Here is a 23,501-nt window from a genome sequence, read left to right on the forward strand (position 1 = left end):
GCAAATCATGGCTAAACTGATGTCAAAGGACTATTACAGATGACTTGTACCTATAAAGGTTTGTGCAGTTCTCCTGTATCTGGTCCACTCTTGTGATCTAAAAGTCCCATGGAAAGAGCAACTAACACAATATACAATTGAGGAAGATCCAAATCTCAGGTCTATGGAGATTTAGTTATCAGTTCAGTAATATTTGGCCAGGATGGGCTGATCAAAAGAGTTCCAATTACACCTTTCTGGTTTCAGTTCATGGCATAAACTAGAACTGCCATGAGTCTATTGATTAAGCTCCATCAGCTGTTTAAGCAGAGAAGGAATGCTTACTCCAAATCCCTTCAAAATTATTTTATTGAGAACAAAGAATTAAAAAGACCAAGCACTTATGAGTCATTTTATGAAGCAAGGGACCAGAGCTTTGCTTTGGTAACAAGTTAAGCCCATATAATAAGCCTTTGCTTCCCCAGCAAAGACCATAAACAGCTACAGACATAAGTGGAATGATGAATTACATCTTGCCATCAAAGAGGTGTGATTTAGTTACATTTGTTGAGGTTTTCATCATGTACTTTGAGTTTACCCTTTCTGGGGTTCTTCAAGTGGGTTTTTTTTTGCCTCAGCATCTTCAAAATTATCTTGAAACACAGAACAAACTAATAACCAACAGATCATACATTTCTGTGGTCCTTGGATTTAACATCCTGGTTATCTACATTTTTGACAGCTCTACAGGACAAAAAGGCCTTGGTAGGACAAAAAAAAAAAAAACAATCACAGCAGTCTCTTCAAGTTGTAGATTTGCTTAGCATAAGAGTTCTTACCTTATGTAAAAAGTAGAATCTTGTGCACTAGCTCCACATAAATCCTCCCAGTTAGCAAAACAAGGAGGAACACTGTACAGAGGCCAATAAATGGATTTGAAATAACATACCAGCTTCCTTTTAAGGGGCAGCTCCCACCTCTTCAAGTGTGTTCTGCAATACTGTTCAGATGCATTACTTAACTGCTCGAACTTCCTTGCTGGGCATTGTACAACTGCAGGAAGAGAGGAAGCAAGAGTTATGCTGACTAATATTTTTTTGCTGCACTTCGGGTAACTTAAGGCTACTTAGTTAATACAAATATACAAATGAACTAATACTTTCTCATGCTTGTGTATTACATAGCAGTTGAAGCATCTTGGGACCATCATAAAACAAAATTCACAGCATTTTAAATTAATAGTATTCTGCAATTAGTCTGGTTTACTAAGGAAGCAAAGCTGATGAAAATACACTGCCTGTATGCATTCCATGAAAATCTGTAGATATTCAATAGTCTGGGGAAAAAACTACCCACAGCTGGGCAATTTTCAAAGCAGATTTGGGAGGTAAGAAGTTACTAGAAGGTGACCCAACAGGATACAAACTCATGTGGTTGTTTTCTATGAAGGTTCTGATTTCAAATAAGTACTGAGCTATCTCTTTAAATTAAACCTGCAGTGCAAGTCAAAGCAGTCATCAGACATCCACTGGAAACCCAAGCTTCAATAGTTCTATAACCTGTGAAGCTATTTATTCTTCCCCACAACAGGCACTTTCCTAGAAAACAAATTTCTTGTCAGTTAGAGTAAGAACACGCTGCCACGTTCATTTATCAGCATGCAACAAGTGACAAAAGCTGAAGAAAGATACACCTTAAATCTTTCTATAGTTTGATCAAGAGCTTGTTTTATTATTTACTATATGAAACTAAACAGTCCAGATTTTAAGACAGTGGAAAATGAAAAAAAAACATTTAATTATTTCCTAATTCTTTTTCCTAAACTTTTGCATCTAAAGCCCACACCATAAAGACAATATTGTTCTAACAATTATTGCTATATGATAATATGAATGTAAGTTTTCTTGTGATCAGTGTTTTATGCTTGCAGTATGTGTCCTACCATGCGTCCTTTAGCACTGGAAGGAATAAAGACAACAGAACACATTTGAATCCAATAGTAGTTTATTACCCACTCATTGCAGATGAAGTTAGACACTTCAGTTACCAGTCAATATGAGTTTAAATATTAGTTGACAACTGCAGAAAGTGTACCATGAGTACAAAATCATTAACAATAATATAACAAAAAGTTCCGATGTATTAATTTTTAAAACATCAGTTGTACACTATTATACAGCAACCATTATACGATCCTCAACTAACTCAAGGCTTGCATTTGAAAGTTTTTTGTTTTGTTTTTTTAAATAAAGTTCTCCAAGAGGTTGAGAGACTGGGGGTTACAACTACATTATTTCCCAAAATACTACTATCATACAGCCTTACCTTATACAGAGAAAGCTGTTTTATATTTTATGAACACTTGCTTTTATCAGGGAATGCAGTAACAAGAAAAAATCTATACATAAAAAATTAAACTCCAAGAAGCAATATATTATATATATATCTATATTGTACTACAGATTTCATATAAATCAAGTATAGGCCAAATTTTGGCATCATTTTTAAGTGCATTAAGTTTTATACAAAATCCCCCTAAGACTTTGCTCTTACATTTCAGGTTACTAGCTCCTGAACTGATCTTTTTCAGTTATGATAAGACAGTTCTCGATGTTTAAAGTAAGATCTAATTTCAGTTTCAGGAATATCACCCTTGTCTTTCATTATACTTTCTAACAAAAATAAAGTTGTGGGAAAAACTTAGTGACTAATTTAGTCAAAGTTTAGTGACTAATAAAATTCTCCAACTTGATAGGACTTTTTATTTACATTTACTGGTCAATATCTTTAAGGTAGTATTCTCCTATGTACCCTCTATTCTTTGATCCTACAGGAACAGTTACTAATTATATACTGCAAGCACATACGCTTTGCTTCGTTTTGTTAAATGGACTTGTAGCAACATGCAAATTATTTCTGGTGCAGAATGGAGCACAAGGAAATTTTTCTAATGCATAGTTAAATTTGCTTCAACTCCAGCATGTGATACTTGCTTTTTAGAGAACACCTGAAGAGCTATATCCTCTCTGCCACACAGCATCACATTTTGTTTCCAAATTAAGCTTTGTTTGCCTTTGTTTCAAGAAGTATTATAGGAAGAAAAACAACATTAGTGACCGAACTAATCTATCAATTTGACAAATATGGTATTTACAGTAAATTTTAAAATAGGCTTATATATTTTTTCTAAGACAAAAAGGCCACTTAAGCTTTCCACTAGAATAAAGTTCTGGCATGACATCATTCAATGAGACTTCCTCCCACAAAAAGTCAAAGTTTCTTCAAAGTCATTTATAGAGTATAGAAATAAATTGTATAACCTAAAACCATTCTACATTAGACCAAAAAAACACCCAAGAATCAGTTACAGTAAGCTGTGTCACAATACTCCAAGAAATCAATTCTCCTGTCATCATTTTATCTACTGACATTATTCTGGGATCTCTTCATTCAGCACAATTATGGTACAGAGGGGAAAGCATCAATTAAGTGTTGCAAATGTACAGCCAGTTCCACATACTAAGAAACAGCTTCCAAGTTAAGCCCTTTAAAAGTCTTGTAAAAACTGGGCTAAGTATGATTTTAAAAAGAACAATCTCTCAGACCTCAAAAGCAAGGACATTACATTTACACCTTAGAAGGTAAGTCACTTCACACACACTGATGCCTGCATGTGTGTCAGAGCATGGACATGACCTTCAGGGTTCATTCTCAATGTAACATGGAAGGAACTAGGTGCACGACTCCCAGTAAAGAGGAGTTAGACAGCCATGCCCCTTCATACCATTGAATTATTAAATATCTTATGTATTGTGGGTGAAAAATCTCAATTTTGTATTGAGAAAGCAAATACTGAAATAGAAACAACTTTTAGCACAACAGATGTATTTACTTACAGCATGCAAGGTTTGTTTGTATGTATTTGAGCAGCTAACAGCCACTAACAGCCCTTAAGTATTTACAAGTTCAAAATTACAATCTTCACATAAGTAGCAATTGCTTACAACAAGTTCAGGACACGCCCTGGGAAATAAGCAACAAATTGAGTATAAAATAATGAAAGCAGTAATAAAAAAATAGTAGCAAAGGAAAACATAATAGCTTTTAAAATCCAGACAATTTAACACTGTTCTGGTAAAAAAAAAAAAAAAGAAGCCACATATCACATTTAGAGATGCCATTTTAAAAGAAATGCATCTGGGTTTTTTTTTTTTTTTTCCAGGAGAAAAGCTGTACATAAGCTTAAAAAAAAATTCCAAGTAAATAAGCAAAATACAGCTCCCTTTGGTTTGCCAATTTACCTTAAAATAGCTTCTCCACCTCCCCCCCCCCCCCCCCCCAATTTGCAAGGTAAGTGGTAAGGCAAATGTGATGACAGGCTGAAGAGCTTCATAGGTGATCACACAGGAGAAAGATGCTTCAACACCGGTTCATGGTATGGGTAGCAAAAGTAATAGCTTTTTTATAAACATGAAACCATTTTCAAAGTAACAGATTCTAAAACTTACCCAATATGCAATGCATATGTTAGTTCTGATTGAGGGCCAGGTCAGAAAAAATTCCTGCTCCTGTGTTTAAGGCAGTCTAAGACTAATTTGAGTCTCTTCAGCCTCTTGGAAAACACAATTTTGTGCCAAATCACACTCTACGTGACTGTTAGTTTCAGGTTTTATTTTATACAGTAATCAAATAAGATAAATTTAACTTGTAGCTTTTTGTAATAAATGTGTATTTATATCTGCTTCTATAAAGTAGTATTATATCTCTCTCTAGGACTATACAACCTGGAACTGAGGAAGTTCACTAGCAGTGACATATGAATACATTTTCGCACCACTTCATGAAAGGTTTCAAGTGTATGGTCCTTCTGAAAAGACATGTTAACTACCTTTTAAAGCTATGTTAAATTTATTTATAAATAATTTGGTACCAGCTGATGCTTATACTAGAAACATTTTTCATGTTCAGCTCTAGGAATAGCTTAGGGCAAACAAAGTGCTCCAGTTTTACCTGCTGTTTTGTTATGCCTGATTTGAAGGAATCTTAGCTTATTATTAAACAAAAATATCCTAAGATACAAATATTTAAGTTTTTTTTTTTAATTTTTGCATTTCTGTGATTCTTTATTCTGTAACAGTATTCATATTGCCTGATATTTTGTGCTAAACTGTCCTCTTGAGCCTAGCCCCCTATAAAACATGAAAATAGAATAGTAAAACTTTTTTCATGTAAACTTCAGTAAAGTAGTTGCAGTCTTAGAGATAGGGTTGTAAAGGTGCTGTATAAACATTCTGATATACATTTCCTGGGTACTAGACTATGTGGTACATGGAACATGACATTTTGAAGCTACCCAATGTAATGTATAAAAATATAAAATATCTATTTATGAGTAACAGTAGAATAAGCTACAGTGCAATTTTCCTTAGCCTGTTGAAAGTCCTACCTCCATATGGTTTTTTTCCACTCATTCTCCATCTTACACAGTAGATTTCATTTTCCATTAATAGTACAACAGAGCAAGCACAGCTAGAAAAGACAGCTTTAAGAACACTCTTATGCTATAAACTTGAAGTTCCTAGAAGTCAAATATGTACCCAAAAAAAAAAAAAAAAAAATCAGTTTTGCTCACTTGTCTCTTCTGTGCTAGAATTTAAACATTTTTTGCTATAAACTGTAAAGCTAGGATATTTAAGGAGAATATGCCCTTAATTTCAGAGAAGGTTATCCTATTATTTTCACCAGTCCTCAGACTAATTTAATATAATTGGAACTACACCACTTACTCAGGGCTTTAAGTATAAGGCATTTTGTGTACATTCCCCCCAGCTATTTATTTATTGACTATCTTAGTGTGCAAAGCCAACCCAGTGGAAATCCTTCCCTCAAAACCTTAGAAACCAATTTACCTTTCACTGCACATTCAGCATTAAACTGCAAAAGAGGAACAGATAAAAAAAAATCAAATCCAGAAATATGCACTGAAACAAGCTAACCACTTTCTACTAGGTAAAGTCTTTTCAACTATGTAAGTTGTTTAACACACTATCAGTTCTGAATACATCAGTTTGAATACATTCATAGCCGTGCATTCTGAATGCACTGAAGAAATGCATCAGAAAAGTCAGCTTTTCACATGATCTAATGCCAGCGTACCATAACCTTGACTGCTCTGAGGAAAGAGATACAAAGTTAATTTGTTAATTCACATATTAACAGTTTGGAGATAGGAGCGCCAATACAAAAAACCTTCCAACTCCAAATATTGTTTACAAAAAAATGTAAGCTTTGTATCCTATCTAATCACTATAGTTCCCAACCAAATTATGTTTTTCGTGAAAAAACGTACAACACAAAATTAAGCTATTCATGTCTGGCCAGGCAATAAGACAGCTCTTGCTGCAATATAACAGTTCCTGACATGGAAAGAACACATTAGGCAACACATCAACATAGACAAGATGAAACACAAGAGAGGCATATGAAATTACAGTTGAAGGGTCATACTCTACTCATCACTGGAAAAAGGATCATGAAAAGCTGAAAAGTGCATAATAATTCAGTAAAATTTAGATATGCACGAACCGTTTATGCATTGACCATACCGTCTTGACTGCTCACAATCTGCCTATCAGAATGATTAAAAATTTAATTTGATCACTATATTGTCTTACAGCTATCCAAATTGGGTGATTATCACCTTTAAATATTGTATGTTAATGCATAAAAATACATATACTTTTTCTAGAATAAGGATTATATTTTCTAAGCAAATATCTAAAAACAATGGTCCTTCTAAATTAGTTTGGAATAAGAAGTGAGGCCCATTTCCTTGCAGAATGGGGTGGCTTTATTTTTTAGATGTTTAGATCATTAATTTTGAATATCTGTCCACTGTATAAACAATCTCCAGAAAAATATATCCTCTTCCAGTAACTTACAATACACATTAAAAATACTTACAAAAGGGATTATTGTCCATTTACAATATCTTGAGTTTAAGGACACAATTCTTGGGTCATTTCATTTATGCAATTTTGATCAGGCTAAACTGAATACTCCAGTTAACTTGAACCGTGCCTGCAACATGGACAATCTAACATTTAAAAATATCTGCCTAATTATGTAGGATTTTAAATAAAATTAGGCATTTTTACATCACAGTATATATGGCATTTCTTAATTTAGCAACAGAAAGGCACAGTTATTAAACCATAAAATACAGTACCTGAATCATATATATGCTAGTGATATCTACTAATGCCAATCCAGATATTTTACTTTGTAGAGGGGGCTAGACAAAAAGGCTTCTGTTTGGTTTTTAGAAAAATTCAACCTCATTACAAGTTTGGTCCATTAGAAATGCCTATTAGCTGAAACATCTTGAAGCAGGACTTCAGGAAAGAATAGAGGAAAAGCAAATTTAGCAGTCTATGGTCCAACAACTTGAATAAATTACTATGAAATGGCAAACAGATCATGAATGGAGCTTTCTGATTAGCCGTCAGACATACCTGTTAAAATGTCAATGTATACAGGTACAGTATGACAGACATTCCAGATACATTCATTGCATCACACACACACAGATACTTTGTTACAGCAATAAGTCTAGACATAGCATTTATAGAGTTCAGCACTTCTCATGGACTGATATTTGACTTCTGGCCCCATATCATACCCAAAGATATGCAAAGTTCTTTAAATGCTTTGCCTGTTATGTATTGCTGTTAAAGTGAAAACCCTGCTAAAGCCAAGCTCACTGGCCTTCCCTTAGCAAACTAGTGCACCCCTTCAAAAACCAACTTGCTCTGTTCTCCCTATTTAAAGTGATAAAACTGCATCAAGAAAGACCAATAAAATGGAACAGGCAAGGAACTATAAACATGAGGGAGAACCCAACCATTCCATACGTAATATAGCGATAGGGAAGCTCAACTTCCATGCGTTGTCTTGCTTTCCGTACATTGTCATGTGGTATGCGAAATATTTTACATGCCAATGGAATAGTGGCTTTTTTCATCGCCACTTTTGTTAACAACAGAACAATTACTCCAATCAACAACCTCAATATGGCTTTTCCAAACACAGTCACAGTGAGAGAGGAAAGAGATAAAGGTAACATATCGGGAAGAGGATCTAGCTTTAGACCCATTATGTAGTTAACGTGAGAACCACAGGCTACTCCAGCACCACAGCCCAGTATCTGAGCTGTGTCTCCCCGTGATGTGCTCCAGGTGTCTAGAGTAAAAGAGAAGATGCCCAGGGCTAAATGGAGACTGATGATAATTAAGGGTGCATATTTGTAAGTTAAGTTGAAGTTATCAATCAGGTCCACAACTGGATGGAAGACAACCAAGATGAGAATAGCATAAAGAAATCCAGCAATAACATCCTGTTGGAGAGAGAGAAAGATATGGTTTCATTGCAAGAACTATTTTAAAAAAATAATTTTAGTTACATTAGCATGGAGACAAGCCTAGTTGCTCTGTTGCTAAAAGCAACTTGTGGATTCCCATCTTTTCTCATTTACTGTACAAGATTAAATCTTTTTTATGCTAAAGATAAGGTAAGGAATTGCATTTCATCACTTATTAATAGAACATCTGCATCATGATCAGATCATGAATGATCATTATCATGAATGAAGCCATAATCAAATGATCCATGATCAAACGAAGTTGCAGATCTACCTATCTGCTGGCTACAAAGGTCCTTGTCCAGGACTGGGGCATTCCAGCCTACAGTCAGCACAAAGCTAGCCCAGCTAAATAAGTTCTGCCAACACTCAACACTGGATCTAAGTGCCTGGGTGCCAACACACAGGCACACTGGCAGCAACAGCTGGTAAGGCAGTCGAGGACCACTGCAGCTAAGCACTAGAGCAGCTTAGACTTTCCACTCCAGCTTCAGAATTAACAATACTGCACAAATGGAGAACTGTTTCTAACTATTAAAGGAAGAGGGAACTTCTGTGGCTTCATACTTGATTTTCAGTTTTATTATTGTTTTAAAAATGTCTTTTCTTAATTAAAAGGTTATTTTGTAATTTAGCATTAAATTTCAGTTACTGTTGATGAATCACAGTTGCACAGAATTATCTGCAAACTCTGTCACCTTAAGTTGTTAAGAAGGAATTTGTCAATAGCTTTTTAGAAATCCAAGCACTAGAAACCGGATAACCTTCATTCACATGCTTATCAACTCTTCCATGTGAGCCAGGAGGTGGGACTTTTGTCAGCAATATTTTTATTGCGCCATCTTCAATGAATCATTTTTATTCACTTCCACTAATTGAACGCTTGATAAAAGCTCTAATGCAATTGACTGATATGAAAGTCAGACTTGCTCATTTCAGAAGCAACCACAACAACTTTCTGCCATATTTGCCACCCTACCCCCACCACCTCCAAACTTAGGCACCATGGTCAATTTATATTACAGGCAACACATGGTTAATTGTATTCACTCAAACACTATAGAAGATTCAGGTATGAAACTGCTGAATAACCTAGTCTATATGATGCATCACTATTTGTTGCATGACTTTGTTCTAAGACATTATCTGTCAGCTGACACTGTCAGCTGAAATAGCAGTTCATCCCATTGTCTTACACACAAGTGGTTCTGATTTGGGAAGCCTCCTAATCACTAATGCAAATACGTCATGCAGTTTTTCTGAGCTGCCTTATTTTCACATGCTCCTTTTACACTGTGACCATCTACCAGCTTCACTACTCACTACCGGGCTTACTGTTTTCTATCTGTTAGCTTCTCCCCTTCTAGCAAGTGATCCTCAAAAACCTCTTTAGTCATACTTACTAGTGGTCTTCCATTCTGATTACCATTTTGTAGTTTTATTGTTTTCCCATTTTTACATTGCATGCATTTGTATTTCAGTTTGATTTTTTTTTTAATCCTTTTTAACAAATAAGTCTGTTTTTCAAAGATGACAACTTTGTTATTTGGTTCTTTAGAAACTTTGGCAAGTGAAACCCCAGCATTTAGCATGGCACTCTGAAATGCTCATGCTTTGAGTGGACATTAACAGCCACTCTCTCAACCTGCAAAATTCTTTCTACTCTGTAGAGGAAAACTTAGTCTACACTTTAGTACAGTCAATTTCTGCACTAAACTGCTAGTAAACATCAGCTAAGTTTCAACTGTGGATTGGGTTTATGAAAGAAAAGTATAAATTAATATAAGTTTGACATCCACTTTTAGCTATCTCATCAATTTCTCTGCTGGAGAAATGTAAGTATTCTGTTCCTATACGGTAGGACATTCTAAAAAAAAAAAAAGCTATATACAATTACTGTACTGTAAAAACTTATGTGTGATGGAAGTTTATGTAATCAGAACAACATTAAAATAAAATTTTACTAGGATTATTTTCTTACCAGAATTGAATGCATTCCCATATAAATTCGACTACAGCAAACCAAAGCACACCAGCAGAATGCAAGGATCAGTCCAAACATAAGGGGATACTGGCAGGGAAAAAATTGAAAGATTGTATTAGAATTTGGAAAAAAAAATACTAAAAAATTCCATCTATAAGAATTCTACAATTAACTCCAATTAATGCAACTTATGCTCACCCTTTTCCTTGCCCTAGCCTACCCAAGCCAATTAGACCACCCTCAAGTAAGTCCACTTTCCATAAAGTCAAAACATTAAGTCAAACTTTTTCAACTTTTTCCTTGTCCTCTTCCTTTGCATTCAGGATATATGAATTTCAGGACATTGGTCATATCTTTTCAGACAAAGCAGTAAGAAGTTAATAGATCTTCATAGCAGTTAGTCTTGCCATGTTATGATATCCTAAATTGGCAATATGGGCAGAGACAAGCCTTGTGTTATAAACTGTGGAACAGTTTTACACTGGGTGAAGCAGCTACGTAGTATACTAGTATTTTTAACAATTAATCCAGACAGAATCTAGTAGCTTCACCTTTCTCCTGAAAACAGAAAACTCATAATAATTTACAAACAAATTCAATTCCTTACACAGTTTTATAGTTTCTGCAATCCTTGACTCAACCTCTGAGCATCAGTATGAAACTCCTAGAACAGTAATCTTTTTTGTTCTCTAGAAACCCACATAGATTTCCTCTTAAAATCCACATTTATTAAATAAAAAACATCAAACACCTTTTTCCAATTATTTCCATCTTCTGATAGATTTTTTTTATTAATAAGGACTGTTTAACAGGAACAAACAAAATACTTTGTTTTAATAAGCACATATCAGCATGTGTAGAAAATTAGTATTTTAACTTTCTTAGGTTTTGGATAAAAGTGTGCCAATTCACATCTTACAGCACAGTAAGAAATACTTCCCCCTTTTACCATATTGCAAAATATTGTACAAAACAGGACACAGCTTCCTTTTTTTCAGTATTAAAAGTAATAATTAGTTCTATAAAAGAAGCAGTCACGAGACAAAATGGCATGTTTCCAAAACTGCTTCACTTCCTACATGAAAGCAATGATAAACATTTTCAATATAAACAGGCAGTCTAGATGTACTTGAATCTCAGAATAAAAACTAAGAATTCTAGGCAGTTTTCTTGCCCTTTGCCTTGCTCCTTTTATGGATAACCTGAAGGGTAGAATACCCAACAGATTAGAGAAAGGATCTTTAATCTTATTAGAGAAAGTTGTATGTCCTATGTGAAGGCCACTGACAAGCTTCTAAATCAGTCTTTCAATGAAAGGCTTGAGAGAAGATTATCAGTCTTCTGCATTATTCCAACACTCTGAATTCTCAGCTTCAGGACCACGTTAGCATGACCAACCTGAAAAAATTTTCTCAAATTCGCAGATTGGGAAGCTTACATTTCACATAAGAAACAGATTTCACACTCAAATCAATTCCAAATGCCTGGCTCACAGTGGTATTACATCTAGTTTAAACTCTAATTCCTGTAGCAACATTTGTCTTTGTTTCTGCTACATTCATCTACAAATTGTACCTAAACAAAATTATGTATTTAATGACTTATTTCTAACTGAAATCATGAAGGAACAAATTCAGTTTCCTGCCTTGCAGAATTATGCTAATAATGGGCAATACACCAGTAACTAGGTCGTACTCGAGAGATGATTGCAGCGTTATCAGATGCTGACATTGTTATAGCAGCCATAAAAGTAATCCTTGTACCCTGTGCCAAGAGAATACATTACAAGTGTAGCCTATCACTCATCCCCATTATGCCTCTACCATCATTTCCACTGATATCAGGGTAAAAGTAATGCTGCCTGCACCAGGAATACACTCAAGCCACACAACTTCCCTGGATGGTGCTGCTCCACTCTCCCCCACAGAGGACTACCAAAGCCAAAATGCTGTATATACAGGGACAGGTATACCCTACCCTATATTCTCTGAAGTGAAGAGGAGCTTCTAGCACCTCTTTACATGCTCCGCAAGACAAAAGCCTGGGAAGACAACTTCTTGTTTGTCAGAGACTAGCAAGGGAAGATTTACTACCTCCAGAAGCAATGCAAACCTCTCAACCAGAAAATTTAATAGCATCACAATTACTTGGTGGTAGAGTGAGCTTGCATGTGTTCACACACTGTCAAACAGTTTGAAACTTTTTGCCCATCACTTGATACCGTATGTCCATTCTTGTTTCCTGGCACACATCTTTTGTGCTTTCAGGCTCCAATCAAGGGTAAGGCTTTTCTTTTAATAAATTAAGACTTTTCCTGCATTTCTGATATACCCAACAGAAACAGAAGCTGGAGCTTTAGCAGCAAGACCAATGAAGTGCTAAGCTCAGCAGGCTGTAGCAGCTAATGATACTGTGGGTAAAAGTTGGGATTGTGGGAGAGATGGTGTTAAAGCAGCTAAACAGCAAGATCCTAAGAACAAGGAGTATGAAGGAAAAGGTATATGTGAGGAGTCTTAAGAGTCCTGGGCAGGCCGTTGTAAATAGCAGGGAGAATAGGATAAATTCTGGAAATGAAAAGAAATGCTTAATCTTAGTCAGGAACTCTCAAGAGAGGGGTGTTTGGGGAAGAAAGAAACTGTGTCACAAACTCCAATTTTGAAGATTTTGGAAATAATATTTGGCTCTGTCATATCTCACGCCGATTCTGTTTTTAATAGTATTGAGAATAGATACCCACTAAAGCATCTGAAAACACTGGCTAGTTTAGTTTCTCTGTAGCAAGGCATCTGTATCCAAGAGCCTAAACACTTCCCTATTGCGTCCCCAATAAAAAGTCAATTATACATTTAACCCTGATTCATATATTCTTAAGTAATAAAGAATTTTTAACTTAAACCCAGACAAATTATTCTTACTGAAATAGCTTTAGCATAACCTGTCCACAAATGTGTCTGCAGTATTAGACACATGCTGATTTATGGTATTTTTAATGCATGATAATAATAATAATCACAGAAGTCCTAAACCCAGTTTCTTTCCACACCTGAGAGAGCTTATTCACTACAGTATACATAGCTGTACTATATCCAGTCCACTATAAAAAAAAACAGAAGATTGAAATAATTATTCTAATTTCCTCTGGAACAATATTCCACAATTTTTGTGATTAGTTCCTGCACTAAGCATTCCCCTCTATGCTCCCACCTTTATGCAACCAGCACACTCGGACAACCGTCAGTTTATCTAAACTGATAGTTATTTTACCGACTGATAAGGAAGTTTCACACATAGAGACATCTTTATGTCTAAGGTACAGGAATAAAATTTGACCTAAAGAAGGTTTTAACCTTCATCTGCCCTGTAATGGTACGTTGTATCCATACCTCCCTGCATTGCCCACATAACCAATCTGATTTTCTTCCAAGAACCCCTGTACCCACCAATGGAGCATCATAAAGTTGTATGTACCCTTTGGGGCTCCACAGTTCACTGACCGCCTTAGACACTAGCAAAAATCAAGCCCAAAGAACGCCCTTACTTCAATACAAATAAAGCACAATACCCCGCCCCCTCCTTGGCCTGTTTTCACTCATAACTTTTAAAAGCAGCCACTGGGTTCAAGAATTCCTAGAACACTGAACTGGTACCACCTGCTTAAAATCTGCCTTGAGGTGATAAAGTAACCACATATTTTGTCCTCACATGTAGGGATAGGTGTACAAGGTGACTAAAGGAGAATATTAACACTCCCACACACCTCATAGCTCAGCAAGAAGACTGCTCAGCAGCATGCCAAGTCATAACACCTACAGGAGACATCACCTTTATTCTTAAAAAAAAAAAAAACCAAAAAAAAAAAACCTGATGCCATAAATTTACTTCCAAATTACTGTCTGAAAATAATGCAACACTGAGGTACTAGCAAGTATTTTCTAAACATTGTTTCATCTAGAAAATAACTGCCTGTATGTATTTTGCATATATACATTGGTTATACCGTGGTTATAAGTATCTGTAACCTCCCACTGCCTAGGCATACAAAATCCTCCCAAATACCAAAATACCTTGTATTAGTATAGTGCCTTAAGACTATTAACATTTTTTTATCAGCCCTGTTTTAAAATAAATAGTGGATTTCACAAAGCTTCTCTCCCAATCACAAATGAATCTTCAAAGAAAAAAAACAAAAAACCCAAACAGCTTTTACTATGTTGTCTACTCAAAATTGGCACGTTTTATCAAAAATTAATGTGAAAAGTTAATATAAACTAATCTCAAGTGTTCACGGAAGAAAGCTGTAAGCACTCATTTTTTTGAGGTTTGCTTGAGTCTCTCATTTTGGAAAATTCTGCATTCACAAATTTGAAAATTAACAATTATCAATTACCTTTGAGTTATAAACTTTTAGATCTTTTCTACATAGTTGTATACAGACACGCTGACAGCTTCTACTTAAAGATATTAAAGCAAGACTGCTGAATTCCAGCAATTTTTGTCCCACGGTTCCTCACATGCCAAATCAGACCTACAGAGGCACAAAGGACAAAAGATCACAAGTTCACTTCTACCCTCTTCCCCAATTCATTGCTATTCTTACTCATTTAGGCATCAGAAGGCAGACTGGCATCATATCTCCTTTCAGATGAGGGTCTGAAAGGTTGTCAGAGGTCACAGCTGGCAGAGGTAGATATAAAAACCAGGTTTCATTCTCTCAGCTTGTTCTTTCTGATAACAGAATTAACATATCTTCATTCCTGACCATCCTTAGAGTCACTTTGAAACAGATAATCAGGAACAGCCCATTTTAGAAACAAACATCTCAAAGTCTGCCTCCATGCCCTCAAGACCACCTTATGTATATCCTCAAAAACTCATTATGCTTCCATAGCTACCATGCCACCTCAACAACTTTGAGTATGAGGAGTATTTATTGAACTGCATACTGCTTTTTTTTCTAAATTAAAAGAAAACCAAACAACTTGCAATTTGAAAATCTTAACCTTACACAAAAATAGACACTTGCATAGTACTCAATCTGAACTTCAAAATCACATGTTGACTCAAAACCAACATTAATCTGCCGTTTTTCTCCTTGACAAAAGTAGCCCACATTCCATTTTAGATCAAATCACCAATATCCAGCTTACACAAATATTTTTCCAAAGGCCAGAATAAAGCTTCGACAAATGCATAAGCATGTAGTACAAATACAATACTAGAAGATAAAGTGGAGGCAAATGGAATTGACAGCAAGGCAGAGATTGGAGATAGAGACAAATGCAACATATAGATTAAAAAGATACCCTTGTTGACATTTTGGCTTTTGAATGTTTGAAAAGATGCCTTCTTTGAAGGCACCATACCTATTAAGAAAAGTGTCCCAGTCTTGATGTATATGACTAAGAGACAGATCACCAAGCATGTCATTTAAAAAACAAAAATTCAAGGATAAAAAAGGCTAATTGATTTCCTAAATTCACATATTAAGAAAAAGCTAGGAATAAAGCTGATTGAGTAGACTACTCATCTTCTCTCCAGGCCTCAATTTTGTTCCCATATCCAGAATCTGGTTTTAATCAAAGAAATTGAATTCAATTGGTCATATTTGGAAAATAGCAGTGAAACTACTCCCAGTAAGTCTTTGAGAATTGTATGCCCTATGTTTTTAATAGGAAATTCTCATTTTATTCGATTACATCCTCCGAAATGGGCTTGCAAGCTTCTGACTGGATGACATAGAAAACGTTTCCCTCAAGCGCCTATCCTCCTCCCTCCCCTTAACCTGACCTTTTGCCAAGAGTCTTAATAACATAACCATTGTTTAAAAATGCTCATAAGGAAACAATCTGTCCTAAAAGCTTTGACCTAGGTCAGAAAATTCCTTCTTTCATAATGGAACACTCTTAAAACACACTCTAGATGCTCATTTCTTTACTTTTTTTAAAGCACATTCTACACTGGAGAAGTTTCCAGCATCCACAGACGGTTCCAAACTAATTTTCTAATATTTTCAGCATTCTACAGTATTACTCAATGATCTTTTTTAACCATATGATTATTCAGAAGTTCAACTTGAATTTGAGATAATTATTTTGGGCCAGAGTTCACTGAAAGAATCCAAGCAGCAGTTGCAGCATCATGCTTTTAATAAGATATTTGGGCTATGTATTAGCAATAGACACATGAAAAGCTATAATCAATGTTTACAGCAATGACTCTGAGACCCTGGGTGGCCAGAGGAGTACAAAAAGCACAGCATATAAATGATTTTGTGGAGGGAGCAGAAGAAAAGGGAGAAGAGGATGGTTAAAAAGGAAAGACCACTTATCAGTCTTTTTAGGAAAAATAAACAGACAAATACCTGCATTTTCAAAAGAGGACAAGTGGTAAATAACACTGGTTAAGCTACATTTATCAATTACTTCCCACTTTCTTCCACTGACCAACCTTAAAATCAAAAAGCATAAAAATTTGAGAGTGCTACATGGCAGTGAAAGAACCCCTTCTTTAAATTCCAAGATAAAGCTTCCAATGACAGCCCTGCAGGGAGTTAAAAGGTTTAATTTTCTGCTACACATAATCTGAAAAGAAATTAAGGCGTTACAATAGGAATTGGAGCCTGTTACTCCTTTTCCTTGCTGTCATTACAAAAAAAAAAAAAAATCCCTCCCTGAACACACCCAGCAAGAATCACCTACGGCTTGCTCTGCTTACATCCCCAACACCTAAAAAAATAGGTTTTCTGTGAACTGAAGTTTTCTCAGGTTTAATAACACACCATATTTGAAGGTACAAGGAGTGCTTTACATGTATACAATCCACCAAGAAAAAAAAAAGTTGCTTGAGAAGGAAAGTATTTCCTTTGAATCCTTTCTTCATCAAAAACTCTGCATCTAACCTTAAGGCATTTGTTTTTACATATTTCCCCCAAGATCCTTTACATTAATTAAAGATTTGCCTATGCAAAACTGAAAAAAATATATTTAATGCCAATCAGCACAGTTTAATAGGACAGGCTGCTGCATACCTCTGGCAGAGATTCCCCAATGAGATTTGTAAGAACTGGCTACGTTGTTTTCAAACTTCTAAGAGCATCTGAATCAAACATTTCCTTTTTCCAGCTTCCTTTACAAGTAAACTACGGGCATTAATATAGCCCACAAAAGAAGACCTTACAACTCAAATACACAAGACAAGGCCAGTGCTGACCCTTCAAACTCCCACCTCTCTTTCTCAAGAACTCTTCACTGTGTGGGCAATTCTGGGTTTTTAGATCACCCCTTCAGCTACGCTTCTCATGTCAGAAGAGTTTTTGTTTGATTCTTTATTTTAAGAAACACATGTAAGAAAACCAATTAGACAAGCACACATCTCTCTGCCTAAGTTTCTTCACAACATTTTAGTATTTCAGCCAAAATCCATTTTGGCTTCTCCGAGAGATAAGGCATCTCTTTCTGAAAGGAGTCCGTACTTGCTCTTACACACAGACTTCGTATGCAAGAGCCTCCTATGTGTAGCTTCCAGTTTTATCATTACATCAGTCTTACTGATAATGCAAGCCTTTCAACAAGGACAGTCACTTAAAACTAGGATTTGCCCACTTTCTGTAAAATTCTTACTATAGCAGTGTCACGACTGGGCTATTCATCCAACCCTGATAACCAGTTATTCCCCCGTTCCCAGTGGGGATCTGAGAGAAGTTAGCTTTTTGAAATGAAAGAACAGGCAGACGATTCTAGAAGTGGTATTTAGCAGTGGTCAATCAGAATCACAGAATGATGTGGATCTCTCTGAAATCCCAATAAAGATCCTGTCAAACCCATCTCATTTGATTAGATTCATCAGCTTTGGTTGATGAAAGTAATGATGCGGATGAAAGATTTCTGGAAGGGTGTTTGACACAGTACCACGTGACATTCTTACACAATTGGTACCATGGAAAGTCAGTAGAGCACTAAATAAATGAAAACTGAAAAATACTTTTAGGTGTGTCAGTCAAAGAAACCATTACAGAATAGATGCATTCTACTGCAGGTTTAGCAGTAGTGCTTATTAAGGTCACCATTATCATCAGTGAGTTGGAAAGACAGTCACTGATTATAGGATTTGCATATAAAACATTGGCAGACAAGTACATAGTGAGGACAATGCTGTCATACTTAGTGATCTAAACTGCTTCAGAAGATAAGCCCTTTCAAACATTCATAAGTTTGGTTAATGTAGTTACAGAGCCCAGCTACTCATCAATCAAGGCTCTGGGCTCCTGCTGAATATCAACTTAACGAAGTTTGTTCAATGGCCTACAGTGAGAGTCAGCAGTTCCGGACTCAGCTCATTAATGCAGAGCTCAGGAAGGAGTGCAAACCCATCACTTCCTAATACAGACAACTACTGCTAGAGCCAGGCTGCATCCTGCAGGAACTCTGGGAGAAAAGCATATTTTCTGTCTCCCTGACTGATTCCCCCCCCGCTCCTCAAAATAAAAGAGCAGGGTTATAATACATTCAGGTACCATCCTAATTCAAGCACCATTTCTAATAAAATGTGTTGATATTTATTTGAAATCAGCAGTTCAAAGTAATCGAATAAAATATAAAGACGACTTTTCCTATAGTCTCAGCCTTAGGCTTTTGGAGATTTTGTAGATAATTAGCAGTTCACACCATCTCTTCCTCCTCATTCAGGACACGATACAAGCCAGACTGGCTCAAACTGTCAATATTTCAAAGAAAGCAGGTTTTCCCCATGTGATAAAGGTATACTTTTTCCTACATCATATGAAGATCTATAATCTCACTGTCTTTTAAATGTTTGTCCTCCTCTTTCAGGGTACCAGAGCTTCAAAGACAGAAAAAAAACCAAAAAAAAATCAACATCTATAACACTCTCCTAAATTCTCATGAGTCTTTGGCATGAGCTTTGTATTTCAAGGTTCCTGAAGTGTCTTTGAAAAACTGTTCAAACTGTTTTTGAACAAATCAAAAAGTGGTTTTCCCTGTTGAGATTTAACAATATTAAATAAATAAATATATCAAGATTACGTAAGTGGAATCAAAAGTTTCAGGCAAGCTCTCATAATACAAGGCGAAATTGAAAAGTTATATTCCACAATGGACAGAACAGTTAGCTATTATGAAAATTATTTTAACATATAATTTGTTTCTGTCTGAAAGCTGGTTGCATTGAATATTCCCTGTGTCCAAAGTCTCTAATTGTGAAAATCTGTCACAACCATCTTTAAAATACATCATCTCTGAAAATATTTTACTTGAACAATTGAATTCATAGGCAAATATTTTTGGTTTACTGTGTATAGTCAAAAGTGTTTTTGAATACTACATGAAAGGAAAATAATTGTAATAGGATTACTGATAGGCATTGAAAACTAGGAAAGCACAAACTTAATTCAACAGGTTAAAAGAAAACCTACTGGAATAAAAAAAAAAAAAAAATCTGTTTTTACATGGATAATTTGGGCCACACATAGAAAAATAAGAGCAGATTTGCTCTGTTCTCCATGCTGATCAAGGGAAAGACTCAGAGATTGTCTTTGATAGAATTTCTATCAAAGAACTGTTACACAATACTAGGAAGTCATAGCCCAATGAAAGCAAACTCCAAGTAAACTATACAGGAAAGTGATTCCCTTCTCACTGGAGTAACCTCTTTTAGAGCAAGAATGGCTTTCTTTGGTTTAGTATAAACTTCAAAGTGACTAACTGAAAGTTACCTGTATTCCAGAATAAAAGTCCCTGCAGAGAGTTATAGCTGTGTCTGCTTAAATTCACACTCAGTCTTGCTCCACTATGATTTTTCTGAACAAACAGTCCTAAGATGTGGACTCATCATGATCAGAGTCTGTGTAATGCTTGCTTATACTGAATATATAGAAAGACTGTACCCTACTGTTTGCCCACAAGTTTAAATCTAACCATCTGTATCTACTGGTAAATATGTATAACTTAATAAAATCAGAGTTATTACAAGCTCCTTTATCATTAATAGCTTTCCAAGAAGTTCTGAGGTCAGTCTTTTTTAACCCCACCTATTTCCAGAAAAGCATGACAAGTTACCATATATATTCCACTCCCTTTCAACACAAGTAAAATACAGAGAACAGCAGAAGCATTAGATGAAAGCTTAACTCTCTTAAGAGGTGAATCAATGGGAAGGGGTTTTTTTTTTTTGTCTTAACTGAACATTTTGAAATGGTAGAAGTTGATTTTAGAGAGGTCTGTTATTCATATCCATTTCACAGGAAAAAGGAATTAGAATTAAGACTCAAACACTTTGCTTCCTCATTTCTTAAGCATGGTTCTAAATGAATAATAACAAGGCTGAATGTTTATGATTTCTTAATATGCATTCATTATGAATATGTTTAGTCAATTAGCACAGTATTTCACAGACCATAGTTGCAGGGTTGGCAAACCGAAGAACAAACTTGGTTCACTGGCAAAAATACCGTTTCACACATTGTCAGTTTGCTCGTTCTATAAAAGCAACGAAGCCAGGTTCTCCTTTGTACACATGACATCAGTCTGTGCAAAGCTAATCAACTGATACTACTAAATGAGGTTTCCCACATGCAAAGAAATAGACATCCAGTTCATTCTTCCAACTGACATCAGCCCTATGCATCTAACAAGTAATAATCAAATATTCAGATTTTAGTCACTGAATCTTAACTTTAAGATTAAGCATCTCAGTGACAGAACTCCAAATATTTATTTCAAACACCCACAACACGTGGCATTACCTGATGCCTGCACAACTCTAGCAGAGTGATACTTCACATTTTCCTAGCAAAGAACATGAATCCCTAATAGCTTTCTTTTGGGCATGCTGCATCACCTTGCAGAAGTAGATATATAAACTTTGGTTAAAGAGAGGTCAAATACAACCTCTAACCTTCAACTATCTCCTTCCTTTCAGGCACCCATTCTATATGCTGAGGTAGAGCCACAAAGTGTCACACTGTGACAGCAGACAACTGGCGATTGTTAACAGTAACTGGGAAGACAAGAGTTCAGCCCCTGCATAAAGCTTAAAAAGAGAGTTCTCTCCACCAAGATGACATACATCTGACTTAAAATAGGCAGGTAGTATAATAAGAATTTGTAACATTAACAACTTAAGAGTAGACTTACTGCGTAACTTCTTAACCATCACACACACAGCCCTCAAAACCCTACGCTGAACACTTGTTGCCTGGGAAAAGCCTTCTCCCTCATTTACTACTGAAGCTGGTGCAGAGATTTAGAGAGCTGAATGCGCATTGTGCTTTCTTCGGAGTTCTTTGCCCATACTGCTAACAGCAAGCGCCAGAGCACATGCCACAGCTTGCATAAACCAGATGATCAACAGCGTTACTTTAACTTAATATATTGACCCTGAGTGCAATAGGCAGATCTTAAGATTTTGCTGAATGAAGGTGTTGAAAAGATCAGAGATTATCAGTTCCTGCTAATTATTAGCACATTAATAGTTGTAAAACCATCTAAAAGCATATGTACTCCTCAAAACAAAAATAATAATTTCCAGTTTACAGGTAATGAAACTAAAAGACGGCGTTAAAGAAAAGGCTAAAGCTACAGACTGCCTCAAGCTACAAAGTGACTCAAAGCAAAGAAGGATCAGCAAAAAGCCCTTTAGCTCCTGGCTCTCCACCAAATTCTCACTCAGTAAAACCAAACGCCCGAAAAAGTATCAGATGCCTATCCAAACTCTATGCAAAGCACTCGCCCTATAAGAAAAAAGTTGAAAAAACCTCACGGGAGCAAAATGCAGATTGTTAAGGCAGACTTTTAATGCATACTGAGCTAACCATTCCCAAAGTCAGCAGAACTTCCATTCAGAAGACAGAATCATTAGAACAGTTCTCGTTACCTGAGCGCTCGCTTGGATCGCAGAAAAAAAATTTTAAAAAAAGGGGGAGGCGGGCAAGGAAAAAAAGGCACGAATTTCACATTTTCCCAAACAAACTCTGCCACCTCCCTTCCCAGAAGAAATCAAGCCCGTCACACCCTTATACCCCGGGGCTGGAAAACATGCGAAGGACGAGGTGAGCATTACCTGCCAGCGGCCGTAGCTGAGCAGCAGGAGCGCCAGGGGGATGGCGGTGCCCGACATGGCGTGGGTGGAGGGCATGCTGTACTCGGAGTTGTAGAAGACTTCCAGCTTCACCACGGGCGGGGAGGCAGGCCGCGGCCAGCGGATGACATCCTTGGTGCACTGCCCCAGGTACATCACCCACACCCAGATGATGATAAGCCTCCGCCCCAGCCAGGCGTCCAAGTTCCAGATGCAGAAGGGGAAGAAGAGGATGTAGAAGAGCTCGTTGCCCAGCTCCGTGCCCAGGCTGAAGAGATAGTAGAGGAAGCGGCTGCGGGTGGAGAACTCCTGGCTGCCGTCCTCCTCCGTGAGGGAGTTGCGGCGCGGCCTCCTCCTCCACCGCTGCGGGGGGCCCGCCCCGCCGGGCACCGTTCCGTTCCCGGCGGGATGCCCCTGTCCTCTCGCCCGCTCCGCGGCCGGGGGGCCGCCGTTCACCACGGGCCCCCGGCCCCCGGCCCGCTGCTCCGCCTCGGCCCAGCCCGAAGGCCCCTCCACCCCGCAGAGCCGCTGGAAGGCGGCCACTTTCTGCGGGTCCTGCAGGTGGGCGGCCAGCCGGGCCAGGCGCCGGCAGAAAGCCATGGCGGGAGGATGAGGCCGCCCGCGGGGGTGCGGGGGAGGCGGGCTGACGGTGGCGAGGCGCTGGCCGGGCGGGCGGGCGGGGAGCTGAGGGGGGCTTCGCCTGAGGGGCGGCGGAAGGGACGGGGGCTCTCCGGGGAACGGCTCCCTAAGGAGAAACCCGCTCGAGGGCGAGGCGGCGCGGAGCCACGGACACCGCGCGGCTCCCCCCGGCTAGGGCCGGGGCCGGGGCCGCCGCCCTCGGCTCGGCTCCGCTCCCGGCTCCCCGCTCCGCTCCGCCCGGTGCTCGCCCGCCCGCTCGCTCGCTCCCTCTCTCTCCCTCACACGCGCGCGCGCCCGTCCGCTGCCACCGCCCCTGACCGTCACCGTCTCGGCGCGCCTGCGCACAAGCCCCGTTCGCACGGGCGGGGACACCCCACCTCCCACCCG

At 37.7% G+C, this 23,501-nt stretch overlaps 1 protein-coding gene across 1 annotated transcript; it reads right to left on the minus strand.

The window, feature by feature from the left end:
* Positions 1-1,965: 1,965 nt before the first annotated feature.
* Positions 1,966-23,376, minus strand: SGPP1 (sphingosine-1-phosphate phosphatase 1). The gene is made up of 3 exons (XM_030002857.2): positions 22,458-23,376; positions 10,380-10,469; positions 1,966-8,374 (listed from the first exon to the last, which is right to left on the minus strand). Exons 1-3 carry the CDS (start codon positions 23,073-23,075, stop codon positions 7,823-7,825), a joined length of 1,260 nt encoding a protein of 419 aa, XP_029858717.1. The 5' UTR covers positions 23,076-23,376; the 3' UTR covers positions 1,966-7,822.
* Between the last annotated feature and the right edge of the window lie 125 nt (positions 23,377-23,501).

This window comes from Aquila chrysaetos, chromosome 2 (assembly GCF_900496995.4).
Source record: "Aquila chrysaetos chrysaetos chromosome 2, bAquChr1.4, whole genome shotgun sequence".
NCBI classification, from domain to species: Eukaryota; Metazoa; Chordata; class Aves; order Accipitriformes; family Accipitridae; genus Aquila; species Aquila chrysaetos.